At 46.4% G+C, this 15,832-nt stretch overlaps 1 protein-coding gene across 3 annotated transcripts in view; it reads right to left on the reverse strand.

Annotated features, from left to right (window-relative positions):
• The window catches only part of CCNYL1 (cyclin Y like 1), a 40,174-nt gene extending 26,709 nt beyond the window's left edge, over positions 1 to 13,465 (reverse strand). For 2 of the 3 annotated variants that reach the window (XM_051848245.3, XM_089329966.1), the window contains exons 1-2: positions 12,985 to 13,351; positions 1,512 to 1,586 (exon numbers count right to left, since the gene is read on the reverse strand). In XM_051848245.3, coding sequence (XP_051704205.1) covers positions 1,512 to 1,586; positions 12,985 to 13,210 — 301 coding nt within the window. In that variant the 5' untranslated portion in view covers positions 13,211 to 13,351. Of the gene's footprint in view, positions 1 to 1,511; positions 1,587 to 12,984 lie in introns of all 3 variants that reach the window. The other variant, XM_051848244.3, reaches the window with a different exon arrangement.
• Positions 13,466 to 15,832: the final 2,367 nt, after the last annotated feature.

Consider the following 15,832-nt stretch of genomic DNA (forward strand, 5'->3'; position numbering starts at 1 on the left):
TGCTAATGACCAGTGCTGCACCAGAAGCCCTGAAGCATCCTGAACCACCCCTGGTAATCTATGAAAATGTGCTACTAGGCCGGCGCCGCGGCTCACTAGGCTAATCCTCCGCCTTGCGGCACCGGCACACCGGGTTCTAGTCCCGGTCGGGGCGCCAGATTCTGTCCCAGTTGCCCCTCTTCGAGGCCAGCTCTCTGCTGTGGCCCAGGAGTGCAGTGGAGGATGGCCCAAGTGCTTGGGCCCTGCACCCCATGGGAGACCAGGATAAGTACCTGGCTCCTGCCATCAGATCAGGGTGGTGCGCCGTGGCAGCCATTGGAGGGTGAACCAACGGCAAAAGAAGACCTTTCTCCCTGTCTCTCTCACTATCCACTCTGCCTGGGGAAAAAAAAAATGCTACTGAAAAAGTCTTTACACAAGTGTGAAGTATGTATTTTAAATTTAAATCTTAAATGAGGTTCATATGTAACTGAACAGGATTATGTACAGCACACAAAATCATTTTGCTCTAACAAAGGTCAGGAAAAGTAAAAGCTCCAGAAAGGGACTTTATTTCCCACACACCCTCCTCATCCACTGCTAACCAGGCACGATAAGCAACCGCTCCTGACCACTGAAGACACATGGGCACTTGTTCCTACATAGACTCTTCTCTACATGAGAAGCCCCTGGCTGCAGAAGAAACTGGGAAATACAAGAACCCTAACCAGAAATGACTGGCTTGAGACAAGTGACATACAAACTACGAAATCATACTTTAGAAATACACCCCCCCCTTTTTTTTTTACTGTGCTGTCACTCCCAAATATTATTACTGAACCTTTGCTTCCTGTATTCTTGCTATCATAAGTAATTGGATAACTTGAGCATGCATGGCTTTTTAGCTAATAAACTAAGATTTAACATAACATTAAGAAAAATAAGCAGGAAGATTCTCATCCTAAAACTAACGGGACACAGAAAATGTATAGCAGTTTCACGCACTGAGTCTCTTTTACTACATTAAGAAGAAAAAGCTTTGAATAGCTTATAAGTTCTGAGTAGCCTTAGATGGGATGTGAGACAGGCCTATTTGTTTAGAACACTGTAAAATGAGGCCAAAATCACAGATTCTATCACCATATATAAAAACTGATTTCTGTGATTTGTTAAAATGAAAACCTAACTGTAACCAAAATCCCATTATTCATTTTTAAAACATGTTTTTCACAACAAAGCAAAAAGGGCAAAGTAGCATAGAGAAATAACTCCACAACTACTTCTAAAGAGTACAGCTAATCATGCTGACAAAGAGGTGTCAATGTGTATAACCATAAAGTTCTACATGTTCTCATTAAAACAGTGACAACTAAAGGAAAGAACATCAATACACATTAAAAAACAAATGACTATTTAAAAACTTGAAAAATTTAAACAAATATGAACTCTTCTAAATACTTTCTATAGTATATGCCCCATAAAACAAATTGTTTTTTCAGTCTTGTCTTTGGACCAGGAGGATTTTGTCTTACCATCTGTTTGAGATTTGCTCAGGAAAATTGTGCTTGCCCTTGGATGATCAGAAGGGTTTGATTCCAAAGCTAGATCTATAGAGAAAGAGAAAAAATATGTGATAATTCAGTTGAGTAGAAAAGTAGACAGCTTTAAAAACAGCTACACATCAATTTTAAGCACTTTTAACAGTCTTGGAGAAACTTTAGAAATTAAAGTTCCAATATAAAAATTCTGGAAAATACAAAATCATAGAATGTCTCTATACATGGACTAAAACCAGCCTATATCTAGACTTTTTAAAAAAAATCTGCATTTAGGCCGCCACCGTGGCTCAATAGGCTAATCCTCTGCCTGCGGCGCTGGCACCCAGGTTCTAGTCCCGGTTGGGGAGCCGGATTCTGTCCCGGTTGCTCCTCTTCCAGTCCAGCTCTCTGCTGTGGCCAGGGAGTGCAGTGGAGGATGGCCCAAGTGCTTGGGCCCTGCACCCGCATGGGAGAACAGGAGAAGCACCTGGCTCCTGGCTCCTGACATCAGATCAGCGCGGTGCACCGGCCATTGGGAGGTGAACCAATGGCAAAAGGAAGACCTTTCTCTCTGTTTCATTGTCCACTCTGTCAAAAAAAAATTTTTTTGTTTTAAAAATATGCTTTTAAATAATCAGATGCAAAGAAACTAAACTGATACATGCCCTCTTCCCCTCCCACTTACCAAGTAGAAATGCAGTCCCCCCCCTCCTCTATACTGACACTGCCAGCATGTTTCAGGAACAGTCTCAAGCAGCAAGTGATGCTGTGGCCAATGACTGTCAGCTGCCAGCCCAATACATCAAATATGCTAACACAGAATGTTGTTTCAGGCAAATGTTTTTCAATCAAATGGCTAAATCTAACTCTGTTCAACCAGGGAACTCAGTTAGTTAGCTGTGATTTATCTGGAAGTTATACATCATGGCAGATTTAAGAGAGCTATATACAAGTTCAATGTTCTAAGCTATAACCACTTCCATCATAAGAACTGATTTTTAGCTTTTCTCCTCAATTTCCAAAGTTAAATTCTCATCTTTTCCTTCTAACGGCATGATTACTTTGGGGCTTCAAAGTATATTTGTTAAAATATCTCTTTTAAGTATATCATAGTACTGCTTCTAAAAAATGTTGGCTTAACATCAAGGTAGCTGGCTGCAGTCCACTTTGCACAAAGCTGAGAAACTTCTTCAATTCAGTCAAGACTATTAGAGAGATTCTTGAATTTTCATGAAACAAATTTTGCCCTCAGGAAATTATGACACTTGTTGTGAGGGGAGGAAAAAGAACCCTGACACTCCTCAACAATGTCCATCTCAAGATACCACTTCATCTTGTAAGAAAGTGGACCAAGATCCAGAAAGAATAATAGCGAACAATATATTTGACAGTGTTTCCCAAGTTACATGTTGGTAATCGTTCTACCTTTTAAAAACAAGCCCAGTGGCCAAACCTGAATGTACTATATATCTCTGTATTGTATAGTAAGTATAGTATAGTATAGTATAGTATAGTAATCTACCTATTCTATAGTACATGTGTACACACAATGCTTGGCTCTTAAAGAATCAAAATGCACAATGATGTATTAAAAATCAGTCTACAGGTGACTACTGCCTCTAAACATTCCACAATCCTTCTTTACCTTCCAAGTAATATGGTTACAATGTTGCATGAACATATTTTGGGGATTTTCTTCTTTAACAGAAATCGGAGTCACCATTTTTTAGAGTGCTGCCAGCAAAAACTTACATAGCTAAACCAACTGCTTTGTTCTTCATGAAAGTACTCACTGATTTAAACTTTATTAAACTTTAATAGTTTTAGAGAAACTCAGTCTTATGTAAAAGACCCACTCAAAAACTATTTTAAAGTTTTCTTTTCTTCACATCTTTGAAAAGATGAGACGATGAGAGCAATTAGGAAAAATGAAACTATTTTTGTACAAAGTGACAGGCAGTGACTTTAATAGCTGTATCTAGCCTAAAGCTTAGAACTACTTCCTACCAAAAGAAAGCAAATATACTACCACTTGAAATTTTTTCAGGGTCGGTGCCATGGTGCAGCAGGTTAAAGCCCTGGCCAGAGGCACCAGCATCCCATACGGGCACCTGTTCTAGTCCTGGCTGCTCTACTTTCGATCCAGCTCTCTGCTATGGCCTGGGACAGCAGTAGAGGATGGCCCAAGTTCTTGGGCCCCTGCACCCACATGGGAGACCTGGAAGAAGCTCTTGGCTCCTGGCTTTGGATCGGCACAGCTCTGGCCATGGCAGCCATCTGGGGAGTGAACCAGAGGATTGAAGACCTCTTTGTCTCTACTTCTCTCTGTAACTCTTTCAAATAAATTAAAACAAATATTTTAAAATTTTTTTCAAATTACAGAATTATTAACAAAAGTAGTTGTATTATGTACATGTCATAAAAGTTTAATTCACAATTGTCAATGCAGTAGAGGAAAATTAAATATCAGAATCAAAGAGCAGCTGGCTTAATACATACATACTCACCAAAAATATCTGGGAAGGGGAGGGAATGGAGGCAGGCAAGGAAATGACAGCATGCAGGGAAAAAGCAAATTTAGCCCAAATGACAACTGGTACACCTCCAACACAGGGCTTTAGGGTGGGCACACGAACCAGGGCTGGCCAATCAATCACAGCTCTCCTGAGACTCCCGAAGAATCAGAGAAAGAGCAGTCCTCTACGATCTTTAGCTAGTCAGGAGTTGCTGGTGGCTCCTTTTACAGAGAAAAGTCATTTTAGTAGAGATCAATAGAAAATAGAATTGTGAACGGTTCTAAGGGGACTATTTTATTCCTGGGTTAAGTAGCACCTCACTAACTCCATGAACTCCCTGGTTTATACAAGAGATTTTTTTTCTTTGACTTCCAACTCTGACACCTGGTTTATCAAGTAATGCTAATGATCACATTAAAGGTAGAAACACCTAAAAAGCCACTAGCTTATTTAACAAATGCTTCTCGTGAACAACTATCTGCAAAAGCCAAAATAACATTCTGTTTAAAAGTTATCCATAAGGGCCGGTGCTGTGGCATAGGGGCTAAAGCTGCCACCTGCAGTGCTGGTGTGATTCCTGGCTGTTCTACTTCCGATCCAGCTCTCTGCTATGGCTTGGGAAGGCAGTGGAAGATGGCCCAAGTCCTTGAGCCCCTGCACCATGGCAGGAGACTCAGAGGCGGCTCCTGGCTCCAGATAGGCGCAGCTCCAGCCACTGTGATTGGCATGCAACCTAAGTCTTCTTTTGTTACAGAAAAACAATTTCTACCTCAGTGTAGCACAGGCTCACTGTTTAATAGATACAGAATGGCCAATCACATGGTATTCGTTACCCAAGCCCCCATGTTCAGAATTTAGGCACTCACAAAGTCCTGTTCTTTTAAAATTATGATGAAAACCTCAGTGCAAATACTATTTTAAAATAACCTTTATGGGCCAGAGGGCCAGTGTCCTGGTGCAGTGTGTTAAGCCGCCGCTTGCAACATCAGCATCCCATATGAACCCTGATTTAAGTTTCAGCTGCTCCACTTCCTATCCAGCTTCCAACTAATGCCCTGGGGAAAGTAGCATAAGATGGTCTGGGGCCAGCGCTCTGGCATAGTGGGTAAAGACACCACCTGCAGTGCCCTCATCCCATATAGGCACCGATTCGAGTCCCAGCTGCTCCACTTCCTATCCAGCTCTCTGCTGTGGCCTGGGAAAGCAACAGAAGATGGCCCAAGTCCATGGGCCCCTCCACCCACGTGGGAGACCCAGAAGAAGCTCCTGGCTTCGGATCAGCGCAGCTCCAGTCATTGTGGCCATCTGGGGAGTGAACCAGTGGATGAAGGACCTCTCTCTCTGCCTCTGCCTCTCTGTAACTTTGCCTTTCAAATAAAATAAATAAATCCACATGTTTGAAGTCCCTGCCATCTACATGAGAAACCCAGATGGAGTTCCAGGCTCCTGGTCAGCCTGGTCTAGCCTTGGCCATTTGGAGAATGAACCAGAAGGCAGAAGATAATCTCTTATTCCTCTCCCCCCTAACTCTGCCTTTCAAATAAATAAAAGGTTGAAATATATAAATAAATTATCTTCAAAAAATATCCTCAGGCAAGGTTTTCACAAGCAGGATGACTAGAACAAAGCCTGGATCATTTCCACAGCTCAACTAAGTTGTTAAGTTGCTTTCTAAAAGAGGTAAGGGAACATCAGGGTATAATTCTATCAGTTTTAGCTCCTACCCCAACTTTGGATACTAAACAGTTTCCACTGATATGAAAGAGAAATACCACCAGTGGCTCTAATTTGGATTTATTTACAAATGATCACATTTGTAGGGTGATCATTTTCCCATAGTTGGTCATGATACTTCCACTTTGGTGAATTTCCTATCTGTATGTACTGCAGGTATGAGGTTTGCACAAACTATTAATTTCCTTCCTAGAGCTACCAGTTTTCTATGTAAATGGTACTTTCTGCTAATGACAAATACCACACTTTGTTATTTTATAGAATGAATATTTAAGTTATTAGGCAATAAACTCTCACACACTTACAATTATTTTTGTACTCCCCATTAACTCCACGCCCAAATGACTAGGAGGAAAAAAAATCACTATTTTAAGACTCACCACTTTTGTACTATCTGGTTAAATAGAAGCCTAATTTAACAGCATGCTACATTACTGTAGAAAAAGCATGAATTCAAAAACATTAAACTAGGATTTTTATGCAAACAGACCTCAGAAGAAATCTGTAAAACACCACTGACAGCAAATATTGCTTTTCCTCTAACCAAGTTTCTTTCTTTCTTTCTTTTTTTTTAAGATTCTATTTATTTGAAAGAGTTACAGATGAGACAGGGAAAAATCTGCCATCTAATGGTTCACTCCTCAAATGGCTGCAATGGCCTGAGCTGAGCCCATCAAAAGCCAGGAGCTTTTTCCGGGTTTCCCACAGGGGTGAAGGGGCTCAAGGATTTGGGCCACCCTGCCTGCTTTCCCAGGAACATCAGCAGGGAGCTGGGATTGGAAGTGGAACATCCAGGACTCAAACCAGCGCCCATATGGGATGCCAGTGCTGCAGGCTGGGGCTTTAACATGCATTGGCCCCAGCTTTTTTCACTGTTGAAATCCATCCCAATTACACAGATGTTAAAATTGTGAAATGATACAATGATACCCAACTTACAGTAAACAAAATGCATTACTAAAGGCTACAAGTGTTACAATTAAGCAATCAAACTGTCAAGAAACTATTTTTCTTGTCAAAATATTAATGGGAGAGGGTAGTGACCAAGAAATTCTCTGACAGCAGCAGCCTATTTCAGAAAAGATTGATTTCAACATATCCCAATTAAATAGAAGCTTTCAGCAGTTCCTAGGCACCTATTTATTTAAAGATTTACTGAGCTGCTCTATCATCCCTACACTGCACATTGTATTGGTTTTATGGTCCATAACACAAACATTTCATGTCTCACAATTACCATGTAAACGGATGATTTTATCTCCCTGAGTCCACATTTTCCACCCTTCAGGTAATTCCTACCCGCTGGCCTAGAGCAGGCCTTCCTCACCAGAGGGCACAGAGCACAGCATAGCCTGTGTGCCCATCTAGATCAGGAACTAGCAGGTCTGGAAGCCCACTTTTTTTTTTTCTTTTAAAGATTTATTTTAAAGACAGAGTTACAGAGAGGCAAAGGCAGAGAGAGAGACAGAGGGAGGTCTTTCATCTCCTGGTTCACTCCTCAAGTGGCCACAATGGCCAGAGCTGGACTGACCCAAAGCCAGGAGTTTCTTCTGGGTCTCCCATGTGGGTGGCACTTGGGCCATCTTCCGCTGCTTTCCCAGGCCATAGCAGAGAGCTGGATGGGAAGTGGAGCAGCCAGAGCTCTAACCGGTGCCCTTATGGGATGCTGGCATTGCAGGCGGAGGCTTTACCCACCGCACCACAGTGCCTGCCCCACCTTTTCACTTTCTTGAAGATGTATTTTGAGGCACGCATGCTTTAAGTTGATGTTTAATTCCTTTCTTTATTAAAAAAGATTTATTTATTTATTTGAAAGGCAGATAGTTACAGAGAGGCAGAGGCAAAGAGAGAGAAGAGGTCTTCCACCCGCTGGTTCACTCCTCAAATGGGGGCAACAGCCTGACCTGGGGCAAACTGAAGCCAGGAGCCAGGAGCCAGGAGCCAGGAGCTTCTTCCGGATCTTCTACTGCTTTCCCAGGCCATACACAGAGAGTTAGATTGCAAGAGCAGCAGCTGGGACACAAACTGGCGTACCTATTGGATGGTGGTCCCACAGGTGGAAGCTTAGCCTACTACACCATAGCACCAGCCCCATGGAAGTTCACTTTTATACCTGCTCCCATGTCAGTTCTGTCTTGCCTTAACTGTTTCAGTCCTCAACCTATGCTTCTGTGACCATAACTAAGACATGGCATTTAACATACCACAAAATAACCTTCTTTTAGTTTTATATACCTAAAGGCATTTTCCTTGATTCCTTAGAAGTAACACTTCTGGGTTGTAAAGTTACCTTCATTTCACCAAACAGAAAATGTGTGCATATGTTGTTTAATAACTGTGGATTATAACTTCAGGGTATATTCCTCAAAGTAGGATTTCTGGATTAAACGCATTTGCAATGTTGTCAGACATGCCAAATTCCCCTTTATGGGGGCAAACCATTTTACATTTCTATCAGCAATATATAAATGTAGCTTTCTTCACAGCCTCAAAGAAAACCCTGTCACATTTTCTGGATTTTCCATTAGCAAGAAAAAAATTTGCACTACAGGTTTCAAGTGCATTTCTGTTTGAAATGCTGTTTAAGGATCTACATTTCTTTTCTGTGACTTGTCTATTCATATCCTTGTTTCCTACACATAGGTTAACTTATTTAAACCGGCCTATTTCAGCTCCTTATCTTTTGTTCAAGCCATTATTGACTCTCACCCTGAACTACTGCACCAGCCACACAGCTGGGCTCCCTGCTTCCACCCTTGTCGGCTTGATAGTGAATTCTCACACAACAGCCAGTCCAATCTTTTTTTAAATAAGAATTAACATAGTTCCCTGCCTATAATTCTCCAGTGGTTTCCCATTACAACTAAAGGCCATATTCTTTGTCAAGGCCCACTAGACATATGAAATCTCATCCTACCATACAAGGGTACTCAAAAAAGTTCATTGAAAAACAGAATTAAAAGATAATGCACACTTCCCACAAACTTTCTGAAGCACTCCTGTGCTCCTCCTGGCATCCTTGTTATTTTGCTGCAGTTTGCGTTGTGTCTTTCTATGCTTCGCACAAATCAAGTGTTACCATCCAGGAGAACTCCAAAATGAGCTATCCCTATGCATGGAAGCCTGCCTCTCTCTCTCTCAGCTCCCACTATCAGCACTACTGACACATCACTCAGGGAGAGCAACCACCTGTCACCACCCCAGCTACAACTGCCTTCCTCCCCAGTCCATTACCCTGTACTTTCTTCCCAGCACCTCACTGCCTGATGGTCTGGATTTCATTCAAATGTTGTCTACCCGGACCTGCTTCAGAACGCGAGCATCAGAGCTGAGATAGAGGCTTTTCCTCAGGTTCCACTGCTTGCTCAGAAACACTGCTAAACCACTGAACAGTGCTCAATAAACATTTGTAGGGTATCTGGAATGAGTGGTTTGTCCCAGTTTTCCCACGCCATCTAAGTTTCTTCTGATGCGGCTTCTTGACCCATCATGTAAGACCAGCATGACTTTGACATCTCTTAACAGTGGTGGCTATTCAGAATTAAAGACAAAAGACAGGCCAGGAAGATCAGAAGAAATCAAAAAGAGGAATTCTAATGCCCCATAAAAAAGTCAAGGATAACTTCTATTTAGAATGAGAACACTTAATACTAAAATGTCTTAAGGCCAGAGCCACAGCTCACTAGGCTAATCCTTCGCCTGCGGCGCCAGCACCCGGGGTTCTAGTCCCGGGGGCGACGGATTCTGTCCCAGTTGCTCTTCTTCCAGTCCAGCTCTCTGCTGTGGCCCGGGAGTGCAGTGGAGGATGGCCCAAGTGCTTGGGCCCTGCACCCGCATGGGAGACCAGGAGGAAGCACCTGGCTCCTGGCTTTGGATCGGCGCAGCACACCGGCCGTAGCGGCCATTTGGGGGTGAACCAACGGAAGGAAGACCTTTCTCTCTGTCTCTCTGTCTAACTCTGTCTGTCAAAAAATAAATAAAATGTCTTAACTACAAAATGACATCATGTAGATTTAAGTAAAATCAAAATGCAAGTATACTGTCTCAATTCTATAAAGAGGTGATGTCTTTATCTCTGTCCCAGAATCAAACATTTAATGGGACTATATGATTTTATTATTAAAAGGTGCAAAGGAAGGATAAATGAGGCTCCACCCATTTGATGGTAACTTCCAGTTACCAAAAAAAAAGCATAAGTCATAGCAGAGTGCACTAGCATAAACGACACCTTACGTGTCAAGCACTGTTCCAGGAACCTCTCTGTCTTCACTGCTTTAAGTAACAACTTCAAAACAGCACAATATAGTGTGATCTTATTTTTTTGTAAAATAAAATGTTACGTCTATATAAAAGGTTCAAAATAGAAATAAACATGACTCATGGGTACACTGAACTTAAATAACTTCAGTATTTTCTAAATTTTATACTTCAAACATATCAATATTAAGTTTTAAAAAGTAGAAGGGAAAAGAAGAGGGTTTAAAATAACTATTGAAGGGGCCAGCGCTGTGGCTCAGCGGGTTAATGCCCTGGCCTGAAGCACCGGCATCCCATATAGGTGCCAGTTCGAGACCCGGCTGTTCCACTTCCAATCCAGCTCTCTGTTGTGGCCTGGGAAAGCAGAAGAAGATGGCCCAAGTCCTTGGGCCCCTGCACCTGCGTGGGAGACCTGGAAGAGGCTCCTGGCTCCTGGCTTCGGATCAGCGCAGCTCCAGCCATTGCGACCAACTGGGGAGTGAGCCATCAGATGGAAGACCTCTCTCTCTCTTGCTCTCTGCCTCTCCTCTCTCTGTGTAACTCTTTCAAATAAATAAATAAATCTTTTTTTAAAAAAAATAACTACTGAAAAGAGGAAAGCTCTATTGTTCCGAGGTTTTTCTACACCACATTGCCAATCCCTTGTGTACCCTCACCCTTCAGAGGGAGGACGAGCAAGGGGTCACATGAGAGCAACTTTAGCCAGCAGATTAGCAAAGCTCCGAAAGCCAGAATTCAAAACGCTGTAGGAAAAAGTTGTTGAGTAATAATAAAATTGGGTAAAAATTTAACTGTCATGGTAACAAACATAAAATGGTAAGTTCTGTGCTCACAACACAGTCCTGTGCCTAATGCCTGGGACCTTACTCGTTCTCCTCAGGGCTCCTGTTCAGGTTCCTCCCTCCAGGGGCCTCTGAGCTGCAGCTCCGGACTGTCAGAACAAGCTCTAAAATCCGTCACCACAGTTATCTGCTGGGTAGGTTGCAGTCATCTGTCATCCATGCTTTTATACATCACAGGGAATGGGTATATAGATATAGGATGGCAAGATAAAATGTTGCCTCTGAGTTGTATAAAACAAACCAAAAAAAATTTCTTAATAGAGCAGGAATGTTCTAAGAGATAGACCTACTTTGCAGGTGACATATGACATGCATCCTGAAAAGTTCTTAAAGTTTCTGAAGAACTGAATTTGGCCTATCTACCACAGCCATGTCAGTCTGCATCAGCAGGGAAATCCTTAGTTCTTCCATCCAGGAGCTGCTTAGTCATTTCAGATCTTCATTCATTTGTTAGCAACACTGGGAGATCACGCACAGGCCTTATTTGTATTTGGAAGGGTTAAATGAGATGCACATGAAAATACACCGTAAATCTCAAAAGAAGTCTATAAAGATCTTATTTTGGGCTGTAATCCATCACTACCCATCTACTACCTGGTTTGTAAAATCACTTGGGGGCTTACCTTGCACCACCCAGTAGAGTGCTGTTTTCACAAGTACTTACATGCACTGTGTTTAAAGGTACAATTAATTCACATGATACCTTTGTTCATTCCTTCACAATTTTTGAGTCTGCTGAAAACTGAGTACTTCCCAGTTACACAGGAATATCCATCATGAGCCTTAATCTTTCTCATTTTTAAATAACTTAAGAGCCCAACGAAAGTTAAATTACAAGACCTTTAAGATCTTTCCTCCTGGAAATGAAATCATCCCTGACATTTAAATGAAACAAACGGGCCAACCTGGGCTTAAATACGTTACAATGTTTTCTACTTCAAAGCACTCAGTCATTCAGGACCACCGTGTTGGCCAGAATTATTTTTACCTAGATTCAAAGCTTTCCAAAAGAGCCCAAGTTTTTACATACACACACGTGGTTCCTCCTCTCTTCTCCCTCCCCCGCCCAGCCCCCTCAGCATTCTCAGTAAAGAACTCGGCTCGGAGTCTAGGAAGTGGGGGGAAGGGAGGGGAGGGAGCCAGGGAACCAAACACTACCGCGGCCGGGGGCTGGCATTTTAGTTCCCAGACCTTAACAAGTCAAGAGTTCTCGATGGGCATTTGTCTCGTGTGAAACTTTGGAGCAGCACTGAGGAACCACTCCCACACCTCCCCACCCTCTCCTCCAGAACAGACGAGGTACGTGAAGTCGGTTAAGTCATCGGAGGAGGGCTGCACACAGATTTCCGTCAAAACGGGAATTTTTAAGCAATCTGAACTCCATGCCTAAACTGCTCGGATTTAACACACACACACACACACACACACACACACACACACACACACACACACTTTCCCGCAGTCCTGGCAGTAGCGCTTCACACCTTTCACAGTTATTTTAAGCCCTTCATAATATTTTCCTGTTCAAATGATAGTTGGAAGGAACTCGGCAGCTTCGACGGGGCGGGGGATGGGGGCAGCAAACAGTCCACTTAACACCAGGCAGACACCGGAAGCAACATCTAGCCTGAATTTAAATGTGTGAACTGTGCGGGGTATCCACTACTCCAACGGGTGCGTGGCAGGAACCTCGGTCCTTACCTGGCTCCTTCCCTTAGGCACCATCAGGATGGGCGAGGGCGGAGATGGGATGCACACCCCGAAATCCGGGTGTTTCAATTTTCATTTGCGAAAAGGCAGAGAATGTACCCAAAAAGTCTTGATAAGGTCCCATGGGAAGATGAACAACGCTGCAAACAGGAAGGGCCGCGCACAGGAGGGTCCCAGGCCGGGTTGGGGACAGAGCACTGAACGTTCGCGTGGGGCCAAGGGAAGCAAACGGCACAGATCGTCAGAGAAAGAATAAGGGGTGGGGACGCGGAGCTGAGCCAGCCTTCAGCCCCGGTGCCCAGCCCAGGGAAAGCCGGCTCCCGGCAGGAAGGACCCGAGGCGGCGGCCGCCTCCCGAGGGACCCGGGGGGCGGCGGAGGCCAGAGTGCGCCCGCCTCCTCCTCCTCACCTTCGGGCATCTCCCGGTCGCTGATGTGCTGCAGGTGGTGGCCCTCGCCGGCTCCGAAATCCAACTCGGTGGGCTCCACGGCAGCGGGTGCCGGCGCCACAGCCACCGCGTCGCCGGCCGCCGCCTCGTAGATCTCGGACTCGTAGTCCGGCTCCGCCGGCCCCGCGCGCCGGCCCAACTTGGGGCTGGCATTGGGGGACACGCAACAGGTCAGCGTGTTCCCCATGGGGCGCCTCCGCTCCTCTCCGCCACCGTCTGCGCCTTCGCTCGCCCCCGACTCCGCGGCGCTCGGCAGCCGCCCCCTCCCCCAACAATGGCGCGGTCGGCACCGGCAGCCCCGGGCTATGCCGGGGCTGCGGCGCGCATAGAGACACGGCCTCGCCCGCCGCTCGCCCGCCCGCCCTGCCGCCCGGCCCCGGGCAGGGCTCCGGCCTCGGCCGCACCCCCGCCGCCGCGCCACCGCCGCCTCCCTCGAGCCGACTTGTCTGCGAGGGCGGCGACCAGCCCGGCTTATTTAAAAGGGGTGGGGACCCGCCAGGCGCTGAGAGACGCAGCCACTGCCGGCAGAGAGCGCGGTCGGAGCCCCTCCTTCTTCCGCCGCCGCCTCTCGACCGAAAGCCACTCACTCTGGCTGGCGCCTACCAACCGGAACGCGTCCTGTGGTCACCTGGTTACGAGGAACCAATCATGCCCAGAGTTCCCTACACGCGCCCGCGGGGAGTCCAGGCACGTGACGCACAATGCCCCGCCCCCGCGCGGTGCCCCGCCCCTCGAGAGGTGCGTCCGGGACTCCGGGTTCCATTCATCGCCCGGTGCCCAGAGTTTTCCGGTCCTGCGGGAAGCGCCGGGGGCGTTCGTTGGTCGAGGCAGCCCTCGGCAGGGGGGCTCTGCAGAAAGCCCCGGTGAGGAAAGCGCCTGCTCCGCCAGCAACTCGGTTTCTCCGAGTCCGACGGCTTTCCTTTGCTCACCAAACTTGGTGGCACCTGAATTGCCGACCGTTTCTGTGACCAAATGCTGCGCTCCGGTCTTCCCAAGTGCTGGCTTTCGCCCGCGGCTGACCATTCGGAGAGACCGGGGGCCCTGAAAGGGCTGTGGCCGCGCGTCCTGCGCGAGCCCTGAGGACACGTCACCTCTCCACTTCCTCGTCGGGGAAACGGCCCGCGCTGCTCCCTCCCCGCGCCGGGACGCGAGCCACACCAGCCCCGCGTTCTCGCCTGTTTCTCCCGCCCACAGCCGCCTTCCACTGACAACAACGAAGGTTTCCTCGAACAAAACCGAGAACCACAGTGGGGGACCACGGGCCTGATTCGCTGAAGGTGATGGTAACAAATCGTTAACGTTTGGCCACGATGCGCCCGATGCTCCTCCAACTGAGACATTCATTTAACCCTCAAAAACCGTCCCATTTTACAGAATGAAGTTGAGACCCACACGCGAAGTAACTTTCCCAGGATCACGTGACCGCTTAGGGTGGGGCCAGGCCATTCCTGATGGTGAACGTAAAGGTAGAAGTCGGACTTGGAAGGAAATGACGTTACATAGTAGGATCTTTCTTTAAAAAGGAAGGATTTTTTTTAAATGTTTGCTTATTTTCCTTTATTTGACAGAGAGAGAGAGAGAGATCTTGCATTTACTGGCTCACTCCCCAGGGCTCACTGGCCAGGGCTGGGCCAGACCAAGGCCAGGAGCCCAGAGCTCCATTCAGGTCTCCAGCGTGGCTGGCAGGGACTCAACTACTTGGGCCATCACCTACTTACTGCCTCCCAGGTGTACACCAAGCTGGAAACTGGAATCGGAATTACATCCAGGACAAAACCTGGGCCAGCCAACAGGGGGTGGGGGGATGTCTCAGGTGGCATGCTAGCACCTGCACCAATTCCTTCTTCTCCCAGGACAATACTTCGATTGGATTTAGTATTGCTCAAGTCCTGTGTGCCAGGCACTACATGTGTGAAACAATCCCAGTCCTCAGTGAGTTCAGGCAGATGAGAAAACAAAGGCTTAGAGAGTCCAGTCTCCTGAGGTCACACTGCTGGACAGTGCTTGAATCTGGGATACAACCCCAGAGCTGTCTGCGCCAAATTAGATGCTGGGGGACCAAGAGCTTGAATTTTATCCTGGAAACACCGGAGGCACTGAACAATTTGAAGTTGAGTGGCTCTCCAGTGTGTTTGTGGTGAGGTTACTCTGCATAGTAAGAGGGGATGAAGAAAGCTATGCCAGCACCTGCAATCCTGACATCTCATATGTGTGCCAGTTCGTATCTTGGCTGCTCCACTTCCAATCCAGTTCCCTGCTAATGGCCTGGGGAAAGCCACAGAGGATGGCCAAGGTGTATGGGCCCTTGTCACCCATGTGTGAGACCCAGCTGAGGCTCCTGGCTCCTGGTTTCACCCTGGCCCATCGCTGGCCATTGCAGCCATCTGAAGGTGAACCAGTGGATGGAAGATCTCTCTCTCTCTCTTTCTGTAAATTCAACTTTCTAAATACTTCTTTAAAAAGAGGAGAAAGAGCCGGCACCATGGCCCACTAGGCTAATCCTCCACCTTGGGGTGCTGGCACACCGGGTTCTAGTCCCGGTCAGGGCGCCAGATTCTGTCCCGGTTGCCCCTCTTCCAGGCCAGCTCTCTGCTGTGGCCAGGGAGTGCAGTGGAGGATGGCCCAAGTCCTTGGGCCCTGTACCCCATGGGAGACCAGGATAAGTACCTGGCTCCTGCCACCAGATCAGCGCGGTGCGCCGGCCGCGGCAGCCATTAGAGGATGAACCAACAGCAAAAAAAGGAAGACCTTTCTCTCTGTCTCTCTCTCTCACTGTCCACTCTGCCTGTCAAAAAAAAAGAGAGAGAGA

This window comes from Oryctolagus cuniculus, chromosome 3 (genome assembly GCF_051225735.1).
Source record: "Oryctolagus cuniculus isolate XC-2025 breed Fujian yellow rabbit chromosome 3, ASM5122573v1, whole genome shotgun sequence".
Taxonomy (NCBI): Eukaryota; Metazoa; Chordata; class Mammalia; order Lagomorpha; family Leporidae; genus Oryctolagus; species Oryctolagus cuniculus.